Genomic DNA, 16,232 nt, shown 5'->3' on the forward strand with positions numbered 1-16,232 from the left:
CTTTTACTAACTCCGAAGTGCCCAGCTCTCGGCAGCGCCCAGGAACCCAAGCAAGACCCGACACGGCGAGTATAATAAACAAAGAAGGTTTATTGAGATGCTGACCTAAGTGTCAGCACCTCCGTTCCACACAGCCACCGCGCTGCCTAGCAGCCTTACAACATCTTAAATACACTTTCTCCCGTCGGGAGCCCGGGAGAACTCAAGACAGCCCACCACCATTCATTAACAAAATTCAAAACAACCAATCATGCATTTGCAACATGCAGGAACCAATCAGAGTTCGATAGGCATCTCCTTCTTGGGTTTCGCGCCAGAGTAGGGCGAGGCGATGACGTGTGTACTGGCGGGAAAACACAGAGGGTTTCCCAAGTGTCCGGGGTCAGGAACCAGAGCTTGATGGCGATAGCCCCTTATCTGCCTGCTGATGGGATTAGGCAGGGCGAGGCGCTTCCTCCGAGATCTCCTTTTGTTCGCACCCATCAGGAACCTTTACACGTGAAAAGGGTGGGCTCAGGTGGAGCCGGGATGTGTCCCTGCCTTGAGCCAAGGAAGTTCCATGCAGTCAAAGATACAGAGAAACTTATAAATCCTGCTTTCCTACCTAATACAGTTGGCTTCTATCGAACTAACATAGCAATAAAACATAATTGAATCTTCAATTCAAACAAAGTCCAGAAGTGGGATAAATTCGCCTCTGGCTCCGCTATCAGTTACACCAAAATTGGCCAGAATCAACATTCCCTTTTTACTCCAGACTGCAGAGATCAGGTCCCCCAGAAAAAAAACCCGGCCACTTTGGAGGATAGTCTTTGGGACTGCACCCTTCCCTGGATTCATTTCCAAACTGCCAGGAAATTCTTAACCCATAATTAGTCACCCTGTGAAGCTCCAAAAGAGAAATGTAAGATATCCTTTATAAATATATCAAATTTATCAGTGTTTAAATCAATGGGATCCTTCCATAATTCTTCTAGGATAATATTCTGAAAAAATTTCCTCATTAATCATGAGAAAGAGCTCCTTTTCTTGTAAAGAACAGTATTCTTTTAATAATCAGTTTCTGATCACCTGTTGCTAAAGCATTTTAAAATCTAAACAATTCTCCCTGTCCTCTGTGACTCTGCAGCAGAGTACAATCATGTCTTCTTTCAGCTTCTCTTTTTCTAAACTTAGTAGTGTTATCTCTGCTTGCAAGAGAAATTCTCCACCCCTTCAGCGGCTCCTGACCCTTCCACTAGATAGCTCAGGAATACACAGCCTTCGTCAGCATGGCCAATTGGCCATGCTGGCAGGGGCTGATGGGAATTGTAGTTCCTGAACATCTGGAGAGCCGCAGGTTCCCTACCCCTGCACTAGGGCAACACAAGGTGAGCGGGTAACGCCAAGAGGGGTTGCATCAGCCGTGGCTTTCTGAAAGTAAAATGCCTCACATGACAAGCTTAAGGTTTTCACGCTCCAGGTAGAAACTGGAGATCCCCTAGCTTCCAGTTGATTTCCAGACGTCCCTATGAGTAGAAAATGGCTGAGTAGAATCTCTGTAGTTATACCTGGCTGAGGCCTCTCCCTAGTCCTTCGTCCAAAATCTCTAGGAATTTCCCAACTTGGAGCTGGCAATGCTAAAATAGCCTCCATCTTTGCAGCCATTTCAAATTCTTTGGCACACCTGACCACCAGGATGGCACTTCTTCTAGATTTGCCCACCTCCATCTGGGACCGGGAATTTTCTGGGAATTATAACTGATCTACAGAGATGTTCCCCTGGAGTTCATGGCAGAGGACAGACTCAATGACGTAGGTAAGGGGGGGTTCCCTCGGGTTCACCCCCGCACTGCATGTCCGAAGCTCTGCCCCCAGTTTGTGGGTTTTTGTATTTTTAAAATGTTTTTTGTTTTTGGCCTGCAGGGGACGCAGTTTTAGGCTAGAGGCACCAAAATTTCAGACTATCGTCAGGTATGTAGTTATGCCCTAAGTTGCAAGAACATTTGCTGTACTAAGTTGCATCTGTCTTGGTTGCTCCATCTCCCTGCACTGAAAGTCCAGTGACCAGTTTCCAGGTGTTGCCTGGAGTTCTCCCAGAATTCCAGCTGACCTCCAAATGACAGAGAAGAGTGCTGCTTCAGAGGGTGGCCTTTAGGACCTTTCCTCCTCTGAGGTTCCGCCCCTTCCCATACCAAGTCTTCATCAGCCTCCACCCAAATCTCCAGGAATTTCCCAACTCCAGGTTGGCAACTCTAAAGGTGTTGCTTGGCCTGTGTTTATCTCCTTGTTCACTTCTCTACTTCTGTTAATTTAGTGGAGTACTGAGTTGGCAGAAACATTTACTGGTTTTCTCTGGCAGGCTAAAAGGACAGGAGATGCCATATAAACATTATTTAGGTTTAATGTGTGGCCATCGGCTGGGCTCTTTAATGGTCGAATCATTGTAGTTGGGAATTGCTGTATGGAATTTAGCAGATGTCGTTACCTGCATCTGTGGCTGGCATCTTCAGAGGATCTGAATGTGTGGGCCACAGATGCAGCGAAACGTCAGGAGAGAATGCTGCTGGAACACAGCCATACAGCCCGGAAACCACACAGCACCCACCATTTAGGCTCTTGTTCCTCGGGCTGACCTGCTCAATCTTTGTGGGTTATGATGCAGCTCATTTGTGTTGGTTTGGCCAGAGGAGAATTTTAGCAATAGCCAATTTAAGCTTCGTGGGATGGGTTTAGGCTTTCCCCTCCTGCATCCTTGAAGTATAACTGTCAGACATGAGTTATCAGTTCCTCCATCTGTGGTTTCCAATTGACTTTGCTCTTGTGGCTTTTTCCTTTTCAAAAAAACTTTCTCTTCCTTCTCTCTCTCACACATCCAAATGCATGCAGAGAAAAAGAGCGTGGGGAAAGACGAGTTACACATCTTTCCTATCTGCTTTTCCTCCACTCCTCCTCAACAGCTGCTTTGACATTTGACAAAAAAAAGTTTTACCACTCTGAACTTTGGCCTTTAGATTGCAGGAGAGAAGCATTTGGTGCTTGCTTCAGGGATAGAGAAATTGTGCAGACTGTACATACTTGTGCCTGACCTGGACAGCTCAGTCTTGTTTGATCTCTTTGTTTGATGTGGGAAGCTAAGCAGGGTCATCCTTGGTTAGTCCTTGGATGGGAGACCCCCAATAAAGTCCAGAGTCATTATGCAGAGGCAGGCAATGGCATCCCTTGCCTTCACCCAGATAGCCCTGGCAAGCCTGATCTTTTCAGATCTCTGAAGCTAAGTATAGTCAGCCCTACTTAGTACTTGAATGGAAGACCACCATGGAAGAACGAGGTTGCTATACAGAGACAGGCAATAGCATACCAATTCTGTTTGTCTCTTGCCTCACAGACCTTTTGGTATTTGCTGTGAGTCATCTGCAACTTGATGGTACTTTCCACCTCCACTACCAAATACTTGCAGGGCAACAACAGAAGACTGAACCAATGCTTTTGTGGTTGATAAGAATGTCCGAGCTCTGTCATGGCCAAAAGCATCCCCCAAGCTACCCCAGGGCAGCGCCTCCTGTGCTCCCATTGTGCTGTAGGATATCATCTTCCTTCTGTTCTCTGAGCAGTTGCTGGCCTCCGTGCCCCAAACCTATTTTTGCTCCTCTTCACAGACATTTCCAGGGAAGGGAGGAACAATCTGAGGTGCCGGGGGGTGGGGGTGGGGACGGTGCCCAGATTCCTATCCAGCCACAAGCGAGCTCAAATGCACTTTACCTTCAGAGCAAGGATTGGACATATCAGTTCGGCCAGCGGACAGAGAACCAGGTCATATGGAGTGGATCACAGTTTGCTGAAAATTCCCCATGGGGTTTGTCGCACTTTGTACAAATGCTGTGGGAGAAGGGAGACCAGGGGATACCAGAGTTGGTGTGTCGAGCCAGGGAGGGTTCTGTAGAATCCAGCACCCACTGCTGGAAGAGATCAAAGAAGAAATTGAAGGGCAGGAACTGAAAATAGTAATAGATTCCACACAGCATATTTAGAATAGGTTGCAGTCGTTATAAATGAACCTGTTTTGTTTTGTTTTCCCATTTGCATGTGAGCCGTTTATGCGCTCAGGAAGCAATTTGAGCCCATGGAAACAATTCCAGTTGCTTTCGCTCAGAAACACTTCTCTTTAAAAAAAAATGTCAATGCTTGCATAACTACAAAGGCATACAGAAATGAACTCTTGCAGGCATGCCGATTTTCCTGCAGTCCAATTGGCTGCACCTGTATGGCTTCGCATGTTCAACACACCAAATAAATAAAAAGGGACTGTCTTGCAGTGGCCAGGCAATAAAGAACGTGGTCCTGTGGATCTATGAGTGAAATATTTGCTGCCATGGGGGGAAAATGCGCTTGGGGGACTTGTACAATGGTGGTGGGCAGAATCTTCCCAACATGGCGGACGGCGGCAGACATTGGAAGTAAAAGGGGGGAACTGGCCAGCAGTCGGGAAGAATGAAGCGTCTCCTGCCTGTTGTGTTCGGGTGGGAGTGCCTTCAACCTGGGTTTTTGCAAAAAGATTGCTAGTTTAGTGATTTTTGAAAAACCCAAGTTGAGAGGAATATAAAGGGGTGCCACTTTTGGGAAGAGACTCCGCGAAGTTCTTCCCCCAAACGCTTTTTTATAACAGCCTAAAGACATTTTAGTTGTAACTGCAGAATCCACCCCGAGCTGAGCCAGAACATCCCAAATGTTTATAAAGAGAGGGGGCAACGGTCTAAAGTAGGGTTACAAACCTCCAGATGGGGGCCTGGTTTTTTTTGGGGGGGGGATTATAACTGATCTGCAGAGATGAGCATTTCTCTGGAGATAATGGCTGCTTTGTGGGATAGACACTGTATAGTATCATATTTTGCAGAGGTTTATCCCCTCCCCAAAACTTCCCTTCTCAGGTTGTGCCACCTCAGTCTCCAGGAATTTCCCAACTCAGAGTTGGCAACCCTAGAAGCCATCGAGGTTCTGGGGGACAGTCACTTCCCAGTCTGAAATCAGTCCAGTTCAAAGTGGCGTGTTCATTCGTTGTGACTGGGACAAGGCTGACATCACGTGGCCATGTTGCCTCACTACAAGAAAGCCTCTTCCGAACATGGGGGCACACTGGCTGGCAACGTTTCCCAGAAGGCTACCCCAGGCAAAGGTACACATGGACCTGAGAGTAACCGTAGGCCTCCTCATCCAGTTCATCTCTCCTCACTTCCACTGAGCAGCTCACACCCGCCATTTTGTGCCACCTGCAATTTCCAGAATATTCCCACGGAGCTCCCTCTGCTTGCAGCTCATCTGCACGTCCTTTCAGTGAACAAAGTTCATTAATAAAGTTAGTTTTTTCCTGGCGATCCTGCGCATGTGTAGTTTTTCCCTCTTTTTTGTTTTGTTTTAAATGAGACATCTTTGAAGCCATGATGGCACGATATGAGAATCGGCTGCGATTTGTTTTTCTTGGAGCTGCAGCAAGCAGACTGTTGCTGGCAGGAGGCCTAGTGCCACCAAAAATACATCACTAATACACAATATGAATTACATTAAATAGGTTTTTTGAAATGCAGAAATAGTTAGATTTATTGCCTGCACTGGAATTATGAAACAAATGACAGTGGAAATTGTTTGCAGAAAGAGGCAAATACTTTTCTCACTGTCAAAACATAGGGATAAGGGTTTGGACATCTTCATTTTCTGGAAATAAAAGACTAAGAATAGCTTACAAAAATGCACGTAATGGATAGCAGGTATGGGGATGAAAGGCTGGGCCTTCTAGGCTCTCTGTGTCCACTTGTCCCTCAACTGGGACACTTCGTGACAAGTAAGGTTGCATGCTGGCTCACCTGCAGGAGAAAGGCCTCAGTAGCTTTTATAAAATGATATATTGTTGGTATGTGACACCAGAAAAACAGGCAAAGATGTATAAAAATGTTTCAAATAAGTGTTGGAAATGTGAACATCAAGAATGGATATTTTATAATTTATGGTGGACTTGTGGAAAAGCTACAGAGTTTTGGAGGTCAATACATAAAACAATTCAAAAGATCTTAGAGATAAATATACAAATATGTTGTTGTTTTTTACAAAACAAAGGGGTTTTTTTTTGTTATGTCCGTAGCAAAAGGAAGAAAAAAGATAGGATAGAGTCACTGCATGGAGGGGATGGCAAAATGCTAACAGGGGATGGAGAAAAGACAGAACTACTCAACACCTTCTTTGCCTCAGTCTTTTCCCCAAAAAGGAAATGGTGCTCATCCAAGGGAAAATGAAACAAAAGATACAGTAGGAGAAATTCCTCACAGAATAAATAAAGAGTTAGTGCAGGAACACCTGGCTACTTTAAACCAATTCAAATCTTCAGGCCCTGATGAGCTACATTCCTGGGTATTAAAAGAACTGGCCGAAGTAATCTCAGAACCACTTGCTATAATCTTTGAGAACTCCTGGAGGACAGGAGAAGTCCCAGTGTACTGAAGGAGGGCTAATGTTATCCCCATCTTCAAAAAGGGGGAAAGGGACCCTAATAATTACTATCCAGTCAGCCTGACATCAATACCAGGGAAGATTCGGGAACAGCTCATTAAACAGACAGTCTGCCAGCACTTAGAAGGGAATACTGTGATCACAAAAAGTCAGCATGGGTTTCTGAAAAACAAGTCATGCCAGATCAATCTTATCTCTTGGTAGACGAAGGGAATGCCATGGACGTAGCATGGCTTGATTTTAGTAAAGCTTTTGACAAAGTGCCCCATAATATTCTTGCAAATATTGGGGGTTGAATCTAGATTTATTTTCCCACCATAGGGAGTGATGCAGAGCCTTCCAGCCAATCAGATCACAGCAGGCTGTGTGCAATGCACGCGCAGCCCTTTTTTTGTTTTGCACCAGCAGAGGCTACGTTGAACCGTGGCTGCGTGGAACATGATTTCTGTGCCAACTGTAAAGTAAAATTAGACTTTTGTGCCAACGCAGCTGTGTGGGTAAAGAGTACCGAAGCTGCACATAAATGTAGCTTAGCCTGAAAAACAGCTACTGTTCTATCTACCCATGATGACGTAGCTGCGCAAAAAAAAGTTTTTAAAAATTCCTGCTCCAACATAGCACAACAACCAATCAGGACAAGGAATAAAGAGCCACTGAGCAGATCACGTGTTTGATCGTGCGATCGTGGGGAGTGCTGCACTTTTCGAAACCATGATAGACATCGATATCCTCTTCACATACACGCTGCAGTGGGGAGGGTGAAACAGTGATGAAAAGGTGTCATTTCTTTTGAAACCTGGTTATATCTGGATTTAATTTCTCACTGGGAAATTGCCTAAGACTCCCAGATCACTTTTACACGTAGTGTTGTCAAGCCAGGTGTCACTCATCCCATATCTGTGCATTTCATTTTTTCTGCCTAAGTGTAGAATCTTACGTTTATCTCTGTTGAAATTCATATTGTTGGTTTTGGCCCAGTTCTCTAATCTGTCCAGGTTATTTTGAATCCTGCCCCTGTCCTCCAGGGTATTAGCTACCCCTCCTAATTTAGTATCATCTGCAAATCTGATTAGCATGCCCTCTATTTCATTATCCAAGTCATTGATAAAAATATTGAGTGGCACTGAGCCCAGGACAGAGCTCTGTAGCACCCCACTAGTCACTTCTCTCCAGGATGAAAATGAGCCATTGATGAGCACTCTTGGTGTTCTGCCAGTCAACCAATTAAAATACATCTAACAGTTGCACTGTCTAATTCACATATTTCCAGGTTTTCTGTGCTAAATGATACCTGGACTCCTTTCTCCCTGGATGCCAACACCTGCAGACATCCCCACCCTATCTGCGCTCCAGCTGGATGTTCTGGATGACATATTAAACTTTGAAGAAATAAAGATGCTTTTTTTTCTGGGACACACAGATGCAGAAATGCTTGGGCACCTTTTTTGGCTCAAGCTGCTAGGATGATCAACACACCCACTTCTGGAGGCCAGAAACATCCCTGTCTGCAGATTGGAGCTCCCGGGTCCCAAAGTCTGCCCCTCCTACCATATCTAAAAAATTGTGTGGGATCTGTTTACTTCATTTATACCCCACTTTCCTCCCCAGTGGGGACCAAGGTAAGTTCCAACTTTCTCCCCTTCTCCATTCTGCCTTCAAAACAGCCATGGGAGAGGGTAATGACCCAAATTCCTATCCAATCCAATCCAAAAACCTTTATTAGGCATAAACCAGAAGTACCATACATTCCAAATACAAAAAACAGGATCATTGTTATATATCATGTAGAACATGGATTTAAAATGTAGCAACTGCTTCAGAAATTTCTACATTAGGGCTGTTCAATAGCTTAGACATTTTTAGTTTGTCTGAGAGAAACATAAATTCTAGAGGTAGTAAAGCTCCCAAATCGGTTCTAATATCATTATACCTCGATCAGTAAAGCAGGATATGAGGGATTGAGTCTATAGCATTGGGACAGTACCGACAGCAACGCCACTTTGTGGGATGTTAAGGAAAACGACCTTTGAAGATAGACAGAGGGGAATGAGTTGCAATCTGTTCTCTTGTCATGACTCCATCTGCACTTTATAATTACCAAGATAAGTTCTAAACATACAGCAGGGCTAGATTTTGGGGTGTAATCCCAAAGTATAGAGGGGAAACAGGAGCTTTGTGTAAGTAATTCTTCAGGAGAGAGGATTGGTATTCCTGGGGCCTCGCATTAAAGCTCTAATCTTTTAGACGATGGGTAAATTTCCTCGCGGGCGGTAAGCATGCGATGAAGAGACTCCCATGAAAAACCCAAGGAGAAGCATTTTTTCAATATGGAGCCACCACTTCGAAAAGCTGAAGCTCCCCATTTCTAGCAAAGATAAACTTTGATCTGTGCAGAAGCATTGTGACGCTAGCCAAACTTCTTAAATGTCACAGCCTATGCCCTAGTTTCTAGTAGATGCTGCTGCCCTGGATTCCAGACACAGAGCACACCGTATGAATACAAATGGGGTGCCAAATATCTTATATAGGAAGTTTGATCGGGATACGCCTCCAGGTTCTTGTGCCAATGCTTTGGATCCAAACAGGGATACCGCCATAATAGGCACCTGGACCACCTTGGCATTAAACACCTTCAGTGCGTTGCTGGAATAAACCTCTTCCACCACGGATGTTAAAAAATTTCAGAACTGCAGTGACAGATTCTTGCAACCTTTAATAGTATTGTTCTAAGGAGTGGTCCAGCTTAACTTATGGTGGTGAAATGTTCATCCCAAGGTATTTGAACAATTTTGATCTTGTTTCTATGTCAACTCCCCCTTGATGTAAGACCCATCTCATGGGTCTAAAGATGCTGGAACAGACCATTATTTTTTAGATTTCGTGAGGATTTATAACCAACCTGTTGTTTCCCCGCAATACTTTTCTACATTTGATCAGGGAGCTTTTGAGACCTTAACCTTGTTCTCCGATAGCAAGACTGCGGCCATTGGCATAAAGCTAGGGCGATGGACAAAAGGAACAATTTAATTGTGATAAGGACAGTGAGGGTTGGAGTTATTCAAAATGGGGCAAGATCGTGACATAAAAAGATTAAATAATATAGGTACCAACACACAACCCTGTTTTTACTCCCTTTGAGCATCTCCAATATTTGGGTGTCAGGAGGACCCGATGACCTAACACATCTTATCTCGACAGGTGGGATTACTATATAGAGACTCTAATTAGCAAAAGAAGCCTGGGTATCTAGCAAGCTTCTGTAGACTTCTAAGCCATAGCAGTGATCTATCTAGTGGAGTCAAACTTCCTTTAGATCAATAATAAATGCTACATATAGGCTGGATTTTCCTCTGTGGAGGTATTTGGTTGCAAGAGCTTTCAGTGTCATGCAGTGGTCCAGGGTGGACTTTCCTTTTGTAAAACCAATCTGCTCTATTCCTATAGGTCTATTAATCAAGATCCAGTCCATAAGATGATTCAGTAAGAATTTGGCGTATAATTTGCCTGCTTCGAAACAGACAACAGGCTGATTGGCCTATAGTTGGAGGGAAGATTGGCGGTCACCCTTTGAACAATGGTATGATTCGTTGCATTTGTCCAGATTGCAGGCGTACTGAGCCAGAATCATTCACACCATTGTGAATAATGAGGCTAATAGAGGGGACCACCAATCAGAAAGCGATTTGTAATCTCAGCCGATTCCACTGGTCAGACCGGGGCCTTGTTGGATTTAAGATTTGCAATTAGTGGTAAAATTTCCTCCTCTGTTACAGGAGGCCATCTGGGGATCACATTAGACAAGAGTGGCTCAGTTCTAGGGATGTCAAAATTCCCATCATTAAAGATATTACAAAAATAACTATGCCAAATTGGAGGGTCAATGTTAGAGGAGATGGCAACAGAGGAACATGTTCCCCTGGCAACAAGGCGCCAAAAGTTTCTGGTGTCATTAGAAAGGGCTGCCTGAATAAGGTGCTTCCATTTCTCATTGGTTTGTTTATAGATGTTTTCACGAAGTGCGTGCGAGAAATGCCTCTTCAACACAAAGTACTCAGCAGGTAAACTGTTTAGACCTTGCTGTTTGGTCCTGAAAAATATTGTCCGCATTTGTTGTCTTATAAGCCTACAATCCTCAGAGAAATATGAGTCGATAGGTGTTTCTCGACGAGGCTGGTACTGCTAAAGCGTCTGCCAACATTTCGGTGAGAGTTTCAAATTTACCGATACACTCAGCAGGTGAGGAGGGTGACAATAAAGCATGTCTAAGCGACAGTATGGAGGGACTATGTAACAAAGAATCTGTTTTGAGTTCAGTTACCTTGCTCCAACTGATTTTGTATGGTAGAGAAATTGGATTATTGCCACAATTAATGTTCGATGCACAAGTGGACAATTGCAATACAAGTGGCATGCGATCACTCCAAACTTGAGGGGAGACCACAGCCTTATCAATAACATTAAAACAAGATTGTGATACTAAAAAATAATCTATAACACTATTACCACGGGGAGAGATATAAGTAAAATCAGCCATATCTTTGAGCTGAACCAGTCCATTTAAAATAGTTAGGTCAAAGTGAAGACAAAATTTGACCATATTTTCACCAGCATGATTAAAGGTGGCATCTGCTGAAAGTCTGGGGGCAGAGAAGTGCCAAGGCAGGGAGACCCACATTCACCCAGTAAGCTTTCATGGCAGAGTGGAGATTCAGGCCTGGACCTCCCAGATCCTACTCTAACCACTATGCAATTTGGTCAAAGCAGACAGGAAAGTAGAGCCCATCTTTTAGCCAGCCACCTGCTGTTCAGGGTTGCCAACTCTCACCTGGGAAATTCCTGGAGATTTGGGTTGTGGTACCTTGTGGAGGAGGAAGTTTGGTGGTGGGTTTTACCTAAGGTGACCAGATGTTTTAAAAAGAAAAGGCGGCTGCAAGTACATGCTGGCAGATGATGGGCGCTCCTTTCAAGTTGGAGATAGGCGCCTCAAAAGGCACTGCGGCAGCCGCGAGTACCTTCTGGGGCGCTTCCCCGTCTCCTGACGGGAGCGCCATGCTAGTAGGTGTAAGCCTCCTGGCGGCCGCTGCCAAGAGTTATTGATTCCCCAGCCGGGACAATTTCTATCGCCTAGTGAGACGCTGGGACAATATCACGCGAAAAGCCGCGGAGTGTCCTGGGCGAAAATAGGGACCTGCTGGTCACCCTAGTTTTTACCTGGAGTCTATCGGGTTACCACAGAGCTTGCCCCTCTGAAGCAGCCTTTACCGTTACCGCCCCTCGTGGCCATTCCTCCGAGTAACAGGTGGGGTCGTGAGTCTAACCCGGTCACTGACCAGGATGTTCATTCTCATCAGTTGCCTATTTCCAGGTGGGACCTAGAGAGATCTTCAAGAGCTACAGGGAGCAATTCCCCTGGAGGCTGCAGACTCTATGGCATTATAATTAGCAGTGTCCTCCTCGCTCCAAAAGCTTCACACACACGCACCCCAAATCTCCTGAAATTGGGCAGAATCCTGGCATTTTCATACCAACCAACCACAGTCAGCGAGATTCGATCAATGTGGGTTTCCAGGTTTTCCCTGGGCCAGGAGTGGTTCATCAGAGTTGGGATGCTTTGCCAAGTGGTAGCTTTTGCATTCGGCACCGGCTGGTAAAGGTCGGTCATTCAAATGCAGGTGGGTGAGGGCGGGAGTGGAAAGAAGGAAGGGAGGAAGGAGGAGGAGGAGGAGGAGGAGTTTGGATTTATATCCCCCCTTTCTCTCCTGTAGGAGACTCAAAGGGGCTTATAAACTCCTTTCCCTTCCCCCCTCACAACAAAGCTGTCCTGTGAGGTAGGTGAGGCTGAGAGAGCTCCGAAAAGCTGTGACTAGCCCAAGGTCACCCAGCTGGCATGTGTGGGAGTGCACAGGCTAATCTGAATTCCCCAGATAAGCCTCCACAGCTCAAGCGGCAGAGCGGGGAATAAAACCTGGTTCCTCCAGATTAGAATGCACCTGCTCTTAACCACTACGCCACTGCTGCTGCTATCCTGCCAATTAGTGGGAGGGATGGAGCTGGAGCAGTCCTTGGCCTGATTCATCAAAGCTAATTGCCATAGCCCTGCACAGCTCATTCGGATAGGAAGTCATTCTGGCCTGCAGGATAAATAATGCATGCATCTCTATTGAGCTAAATGTGTAGGAGCAGAGCAGAGGAGGCTGGTGTGCGGGTGCCGTGCATGAGACACTGTTAGAAGGCGGTTCAGCCAGGCAAGGGGAAGAACAGGGGTGAAGAGGACAGCATGCAGAAGGCATGGCACCCTAGCAACCCGGGGGGTGATGCTGAGTCCTAAGACAAAACAGTCTCGGAGGGGTGAGTAGAACTGCAACCTGTGTCTTGTATTACCATGGGAGGAGGAGGAAGATCCCTGGTTCAGAGCAGCATTGTTTTTAGGTCCAAAAAAGATATTATTCCTGGACTCCGCACATCCAGTAGAAATCTGTCCCATTTAGAGCTGGGGTTTGGTTTGCTGATTCAGGGACCACCAAATCCCAGCAAACCAAATCCCAAATCCCAGCAAAGAGTTTAAAAAAATTCCCACTGCAAAAACCTTTGGTGCCTGAGCAGAGGGTAGACTGCGACTATTCAGAGGGGTTGCCAGCCTCCAGGTGGGGCCTGGAGATCTCCCATAATTACCACTGATTGCCAGACCACAGGGATCATTCTGTGGAGCAAATGGCTGCTAGGGGACTCTGTGGTGCTGCACCCCGCTGAGGCCCTTCCCTGCCCCGAACCTCACTCTCACCAACCCCCATCCCCAGATCTCCAGGAATTTCCCAGTCTGGAGTTGGCAACCCTGGGGACAGATGCCAACACCTGTAGGACCTTGCCAGTTTTTGGGCTGCCATGTTATGTTACGGCAAAGAACTGGATCGTGCAGTTCTGCACGTTCACTGTTAGCTGTATGTGTGTAATCGCACAGCAGGGGTCACTATATTTTTCACCCAGTTTAATAGCCTTTCAAGTAATGGTTTCGTTAAATATGGAGATTATTTTCCTTGTAAGGGGCCTTCCAGAAAGGTTAACCTGAGGCGAGCATCTCAGATGCGTGGCTTTGCAGGGAAAGAAGCCAGCCTGGTCCAAAGAGGGCCGTTTGCATGGGTTGTGTTGGTTCTTTGACTGCAGGAATGCAGGCACCTCCCTTTCCTCTCCCTTTTAACCACTGAGCCCTTGGCCCTGTCCACCATACATTGAACATAGAGTTGCCAATCTCCAGGTGGGCCCTGGAAATCTCCCAGAATTACAACAGATCTCCAGATTGCAGAGATGGGTTCCCCTGGAGAAAATGGCTGCTTTGGAGGGTCAACTCTATGATATTGTCCCTCTGTCCCTCTATGGCAGTGGTGGCGAACCTTTGGCACTCCAGATGTTATGGACTACAATTCCCATCAGAAGGGGCTGATGGGAATTGTAGTCCATAACATCTGGAGTGCCAAAGGTTCGCCACCACGGCTCTATGGCAGTGGTTCTCAACCTGGGGGTCGCAACCCCTTTGGGGGTTGAATGACCCTTTCACAGGGGTCGCCTACGACTCTCTGCATCAGTGTTCTCCATCTGTAAAATGGATAAATGTTAGGGTTGGGGGTCACCACAACATGAGGAGCTGTATTAAAGGGTCACGGAATTAGGAAGGTTGAGAACCACTGGTCCCACTGAGATCCCTCCCTCCCCAGACTCTGCCCCACAAATCTCCAGGAATTTTTCAAAACAGAACTGGTGAGCGTTATGCAGCCTTGCTGTTCCGCCACTGCTGCTGCTGATGCTGCTGCTGCTATTGATGCAGTTCTACACTCAGGACTAATTTTACTGAACAATTATTGGACTTACTTGTGCCGTTTGCAGGGACGTAGGTATAAATTTTTATGGGGGGGTTCGAGGTGGGGCCACCCCCCCACCCCCCCAGGGCATGGCCATGCCTCCCCAAGCCCCGCCCCTGGCCTAGTGCTTATAAAAACAGCTCTCCGAGGCCGGGGATGGCAGACTCCCCTGCCCTGCCCTGCCCTCCCCTGCCCCCCACCAGCTGGGCTCTCAGCAGGCAGCCATCAGTTCCTTCTGCCCTCCCCTCTGGGCTGAGGCATAGAGGGAAAATGGAGCCTGGTGCAAAATCTGAGTTTTGCCTCCCTCCCTCCCTCCCTCCCGGGCAGTCAGCTGAGATGCTGGAATCGACCTCCCAAACATATCATCACTTTCAATGGTGTTTAAACTAGAGAGCCCAAATTCTCCTTTAAATCCACACCTTAAAGGGAGAATCTGGGGTCCTTAGTTAAAACAATATTGAAAGTGATGCTTGCTTTGGGGTATGATTATCCCCCCACCCTAAAACAGCATCACTTTCAATGGGGCATAGTGATTAAGAGCACAGGTGCATTCTCAATCTGGAATTGGAACCGTTTGATTCCCTCTGCTCTTGCCACTCTGAGCTGTGGAGGCTTTATCTGGGGAATTCAGATTAGCCTGTGCACTCCCACACACGCCAGCTGGGTGACCTTGGGCTAGTCACAGCTTTTCGGAGCTCTCTCAGCCCCATCCACCTCACAGGGTGTTTATTGTGAGGGGGGAAGGGCAAGGAGATTGTAAGCTCCTTTGAGTCTCCTACAGGAGAGAAAGGGGGGATATAAATCCAAACTCTTCTTCTTCTTCTAAACTGAGGACCTCATATTCTCCCTTGAAATCCATGCCGAAGGGGGTGAATTTAAAAGGAGAATCTGGGAAAATTTGGGAGGTGCCAGCTGTCAGAGGTGAAATTGTTAAGCTAGAAGCACCAAACTTTCAGGGTATATTTAGGAGACTCCCCTAATGATACCACCCAGGTTTGATGAAGTTTGGTTCAGGGGGTCCAAAGTTATCGACCCTCAAAGGTGTAGCCCCCATCTCCTATTACCTCCCATTGGAAACAATGGGGGATGGGGCACCCCCTTTGGGAGTCCATAGCTTTGGACCCCCTGGATCAAACTTCACAAAACCTGGGTGGTATTATTAAGAGACTCTCCTGATGATACCTGCCAGGTTTAGTGAAGTTTGGTTCAGCGTGTCCAAAGTTATGGACCCTCAAAGATGGAGACCCCATCTTCTATTATCTCCCATTGGAAACAATGGAGGATGGAGGCACCCCCTTTGGGAGGCCATACCTTTGGACCCCTTGAACCAAACCTCACCAAACCCAGGTAGTATCATCAGGAGGGTCCCCCAAACAATCCCTGAAAGTTTGGTGCTGCTAGCCCAAACACTGCGCCCCCTGCAGGCCAAAGACCCAAAAACTCATGTTTTAAAAACCAGCAAACGGAGGGGCGGAGCTTTGGACATGAATGGGGGGGGGGGGTTGAACCAGAGGGAAAAAAACCCCTTACCTACGTCCTTGGCCGTTTGTAGGCCAGTGCTAATCTGAAGAGTGTTTCCACTACAGAGATACAATAGAAGAAGAAAAGTCTGGATTTATACCATGCTTTTCTCAACCTGTCTCAAAGCAGTTTACAGCCACCTTCCAGCCCCACCTCCCTTGAGACACCTTGTGAAGTAGGTGGGGCTGAGAGAGTTCTGAGGGAATTGTGACTGACCCAAAGTCACCCAGCAGGCTTCATGTGGAAGAGTGGGGAAACAAATCTATTTCACCAGATAGGAGTCTGCCGCTCATGTGGAGATGTGGGGAATCCAACCTGGTTCTTTAGATTAGAGTCCACCTGCTCTTAACCACTACGCCACACTGGCTACATCACCCCAGA

The 16,232-nt window shown here is 46.5% G+C and overlaps 1 protein-coding gene across 1 annotated transcript in view; it reads left to right on the forward strand.

The window, feature by feature from the left end:
• The first annotated feature begins 12,714 nt into the window (after positions 1 to 12,714).
• ARHGAP22 (Rho GTPase activating protein 22) overlaps positions 12,715 to 16,232 on the forward strand; it is a 54,290-nt gene continuing 50,772 nt past the window's right edge. The window contains exon 1 of the mRNA XM_048505877.1: positions 12,715 to 12,825. Coding sequence (XP_048361834.1) covers positions 12,792 to 12,825 — 34 coding nt within the window. The 5' untranslated portion in view covers positions 12,715 to 12,791. The remainder of the gene's footprint in view (positions 12,826 to 16,232) is intronic.

Source organism: Sphaerodactylus townsendi, linkage group LG08 (genome assembly GCF_021028975.2).
Source record: "Sphaerodactylus townsendi isolate TG3544 linkage group LG08, MPM_Stown_v2.3, whole genome shotgun sequence".
In the NCBI taxonomy this organism is placed as follows: Eukaryota; Metazoa; Chordata; class Lepidosauria; order Squamata; family Sphaerodactylidae; genus Sphaerodactylus; species Sphaerodactylus townsendi.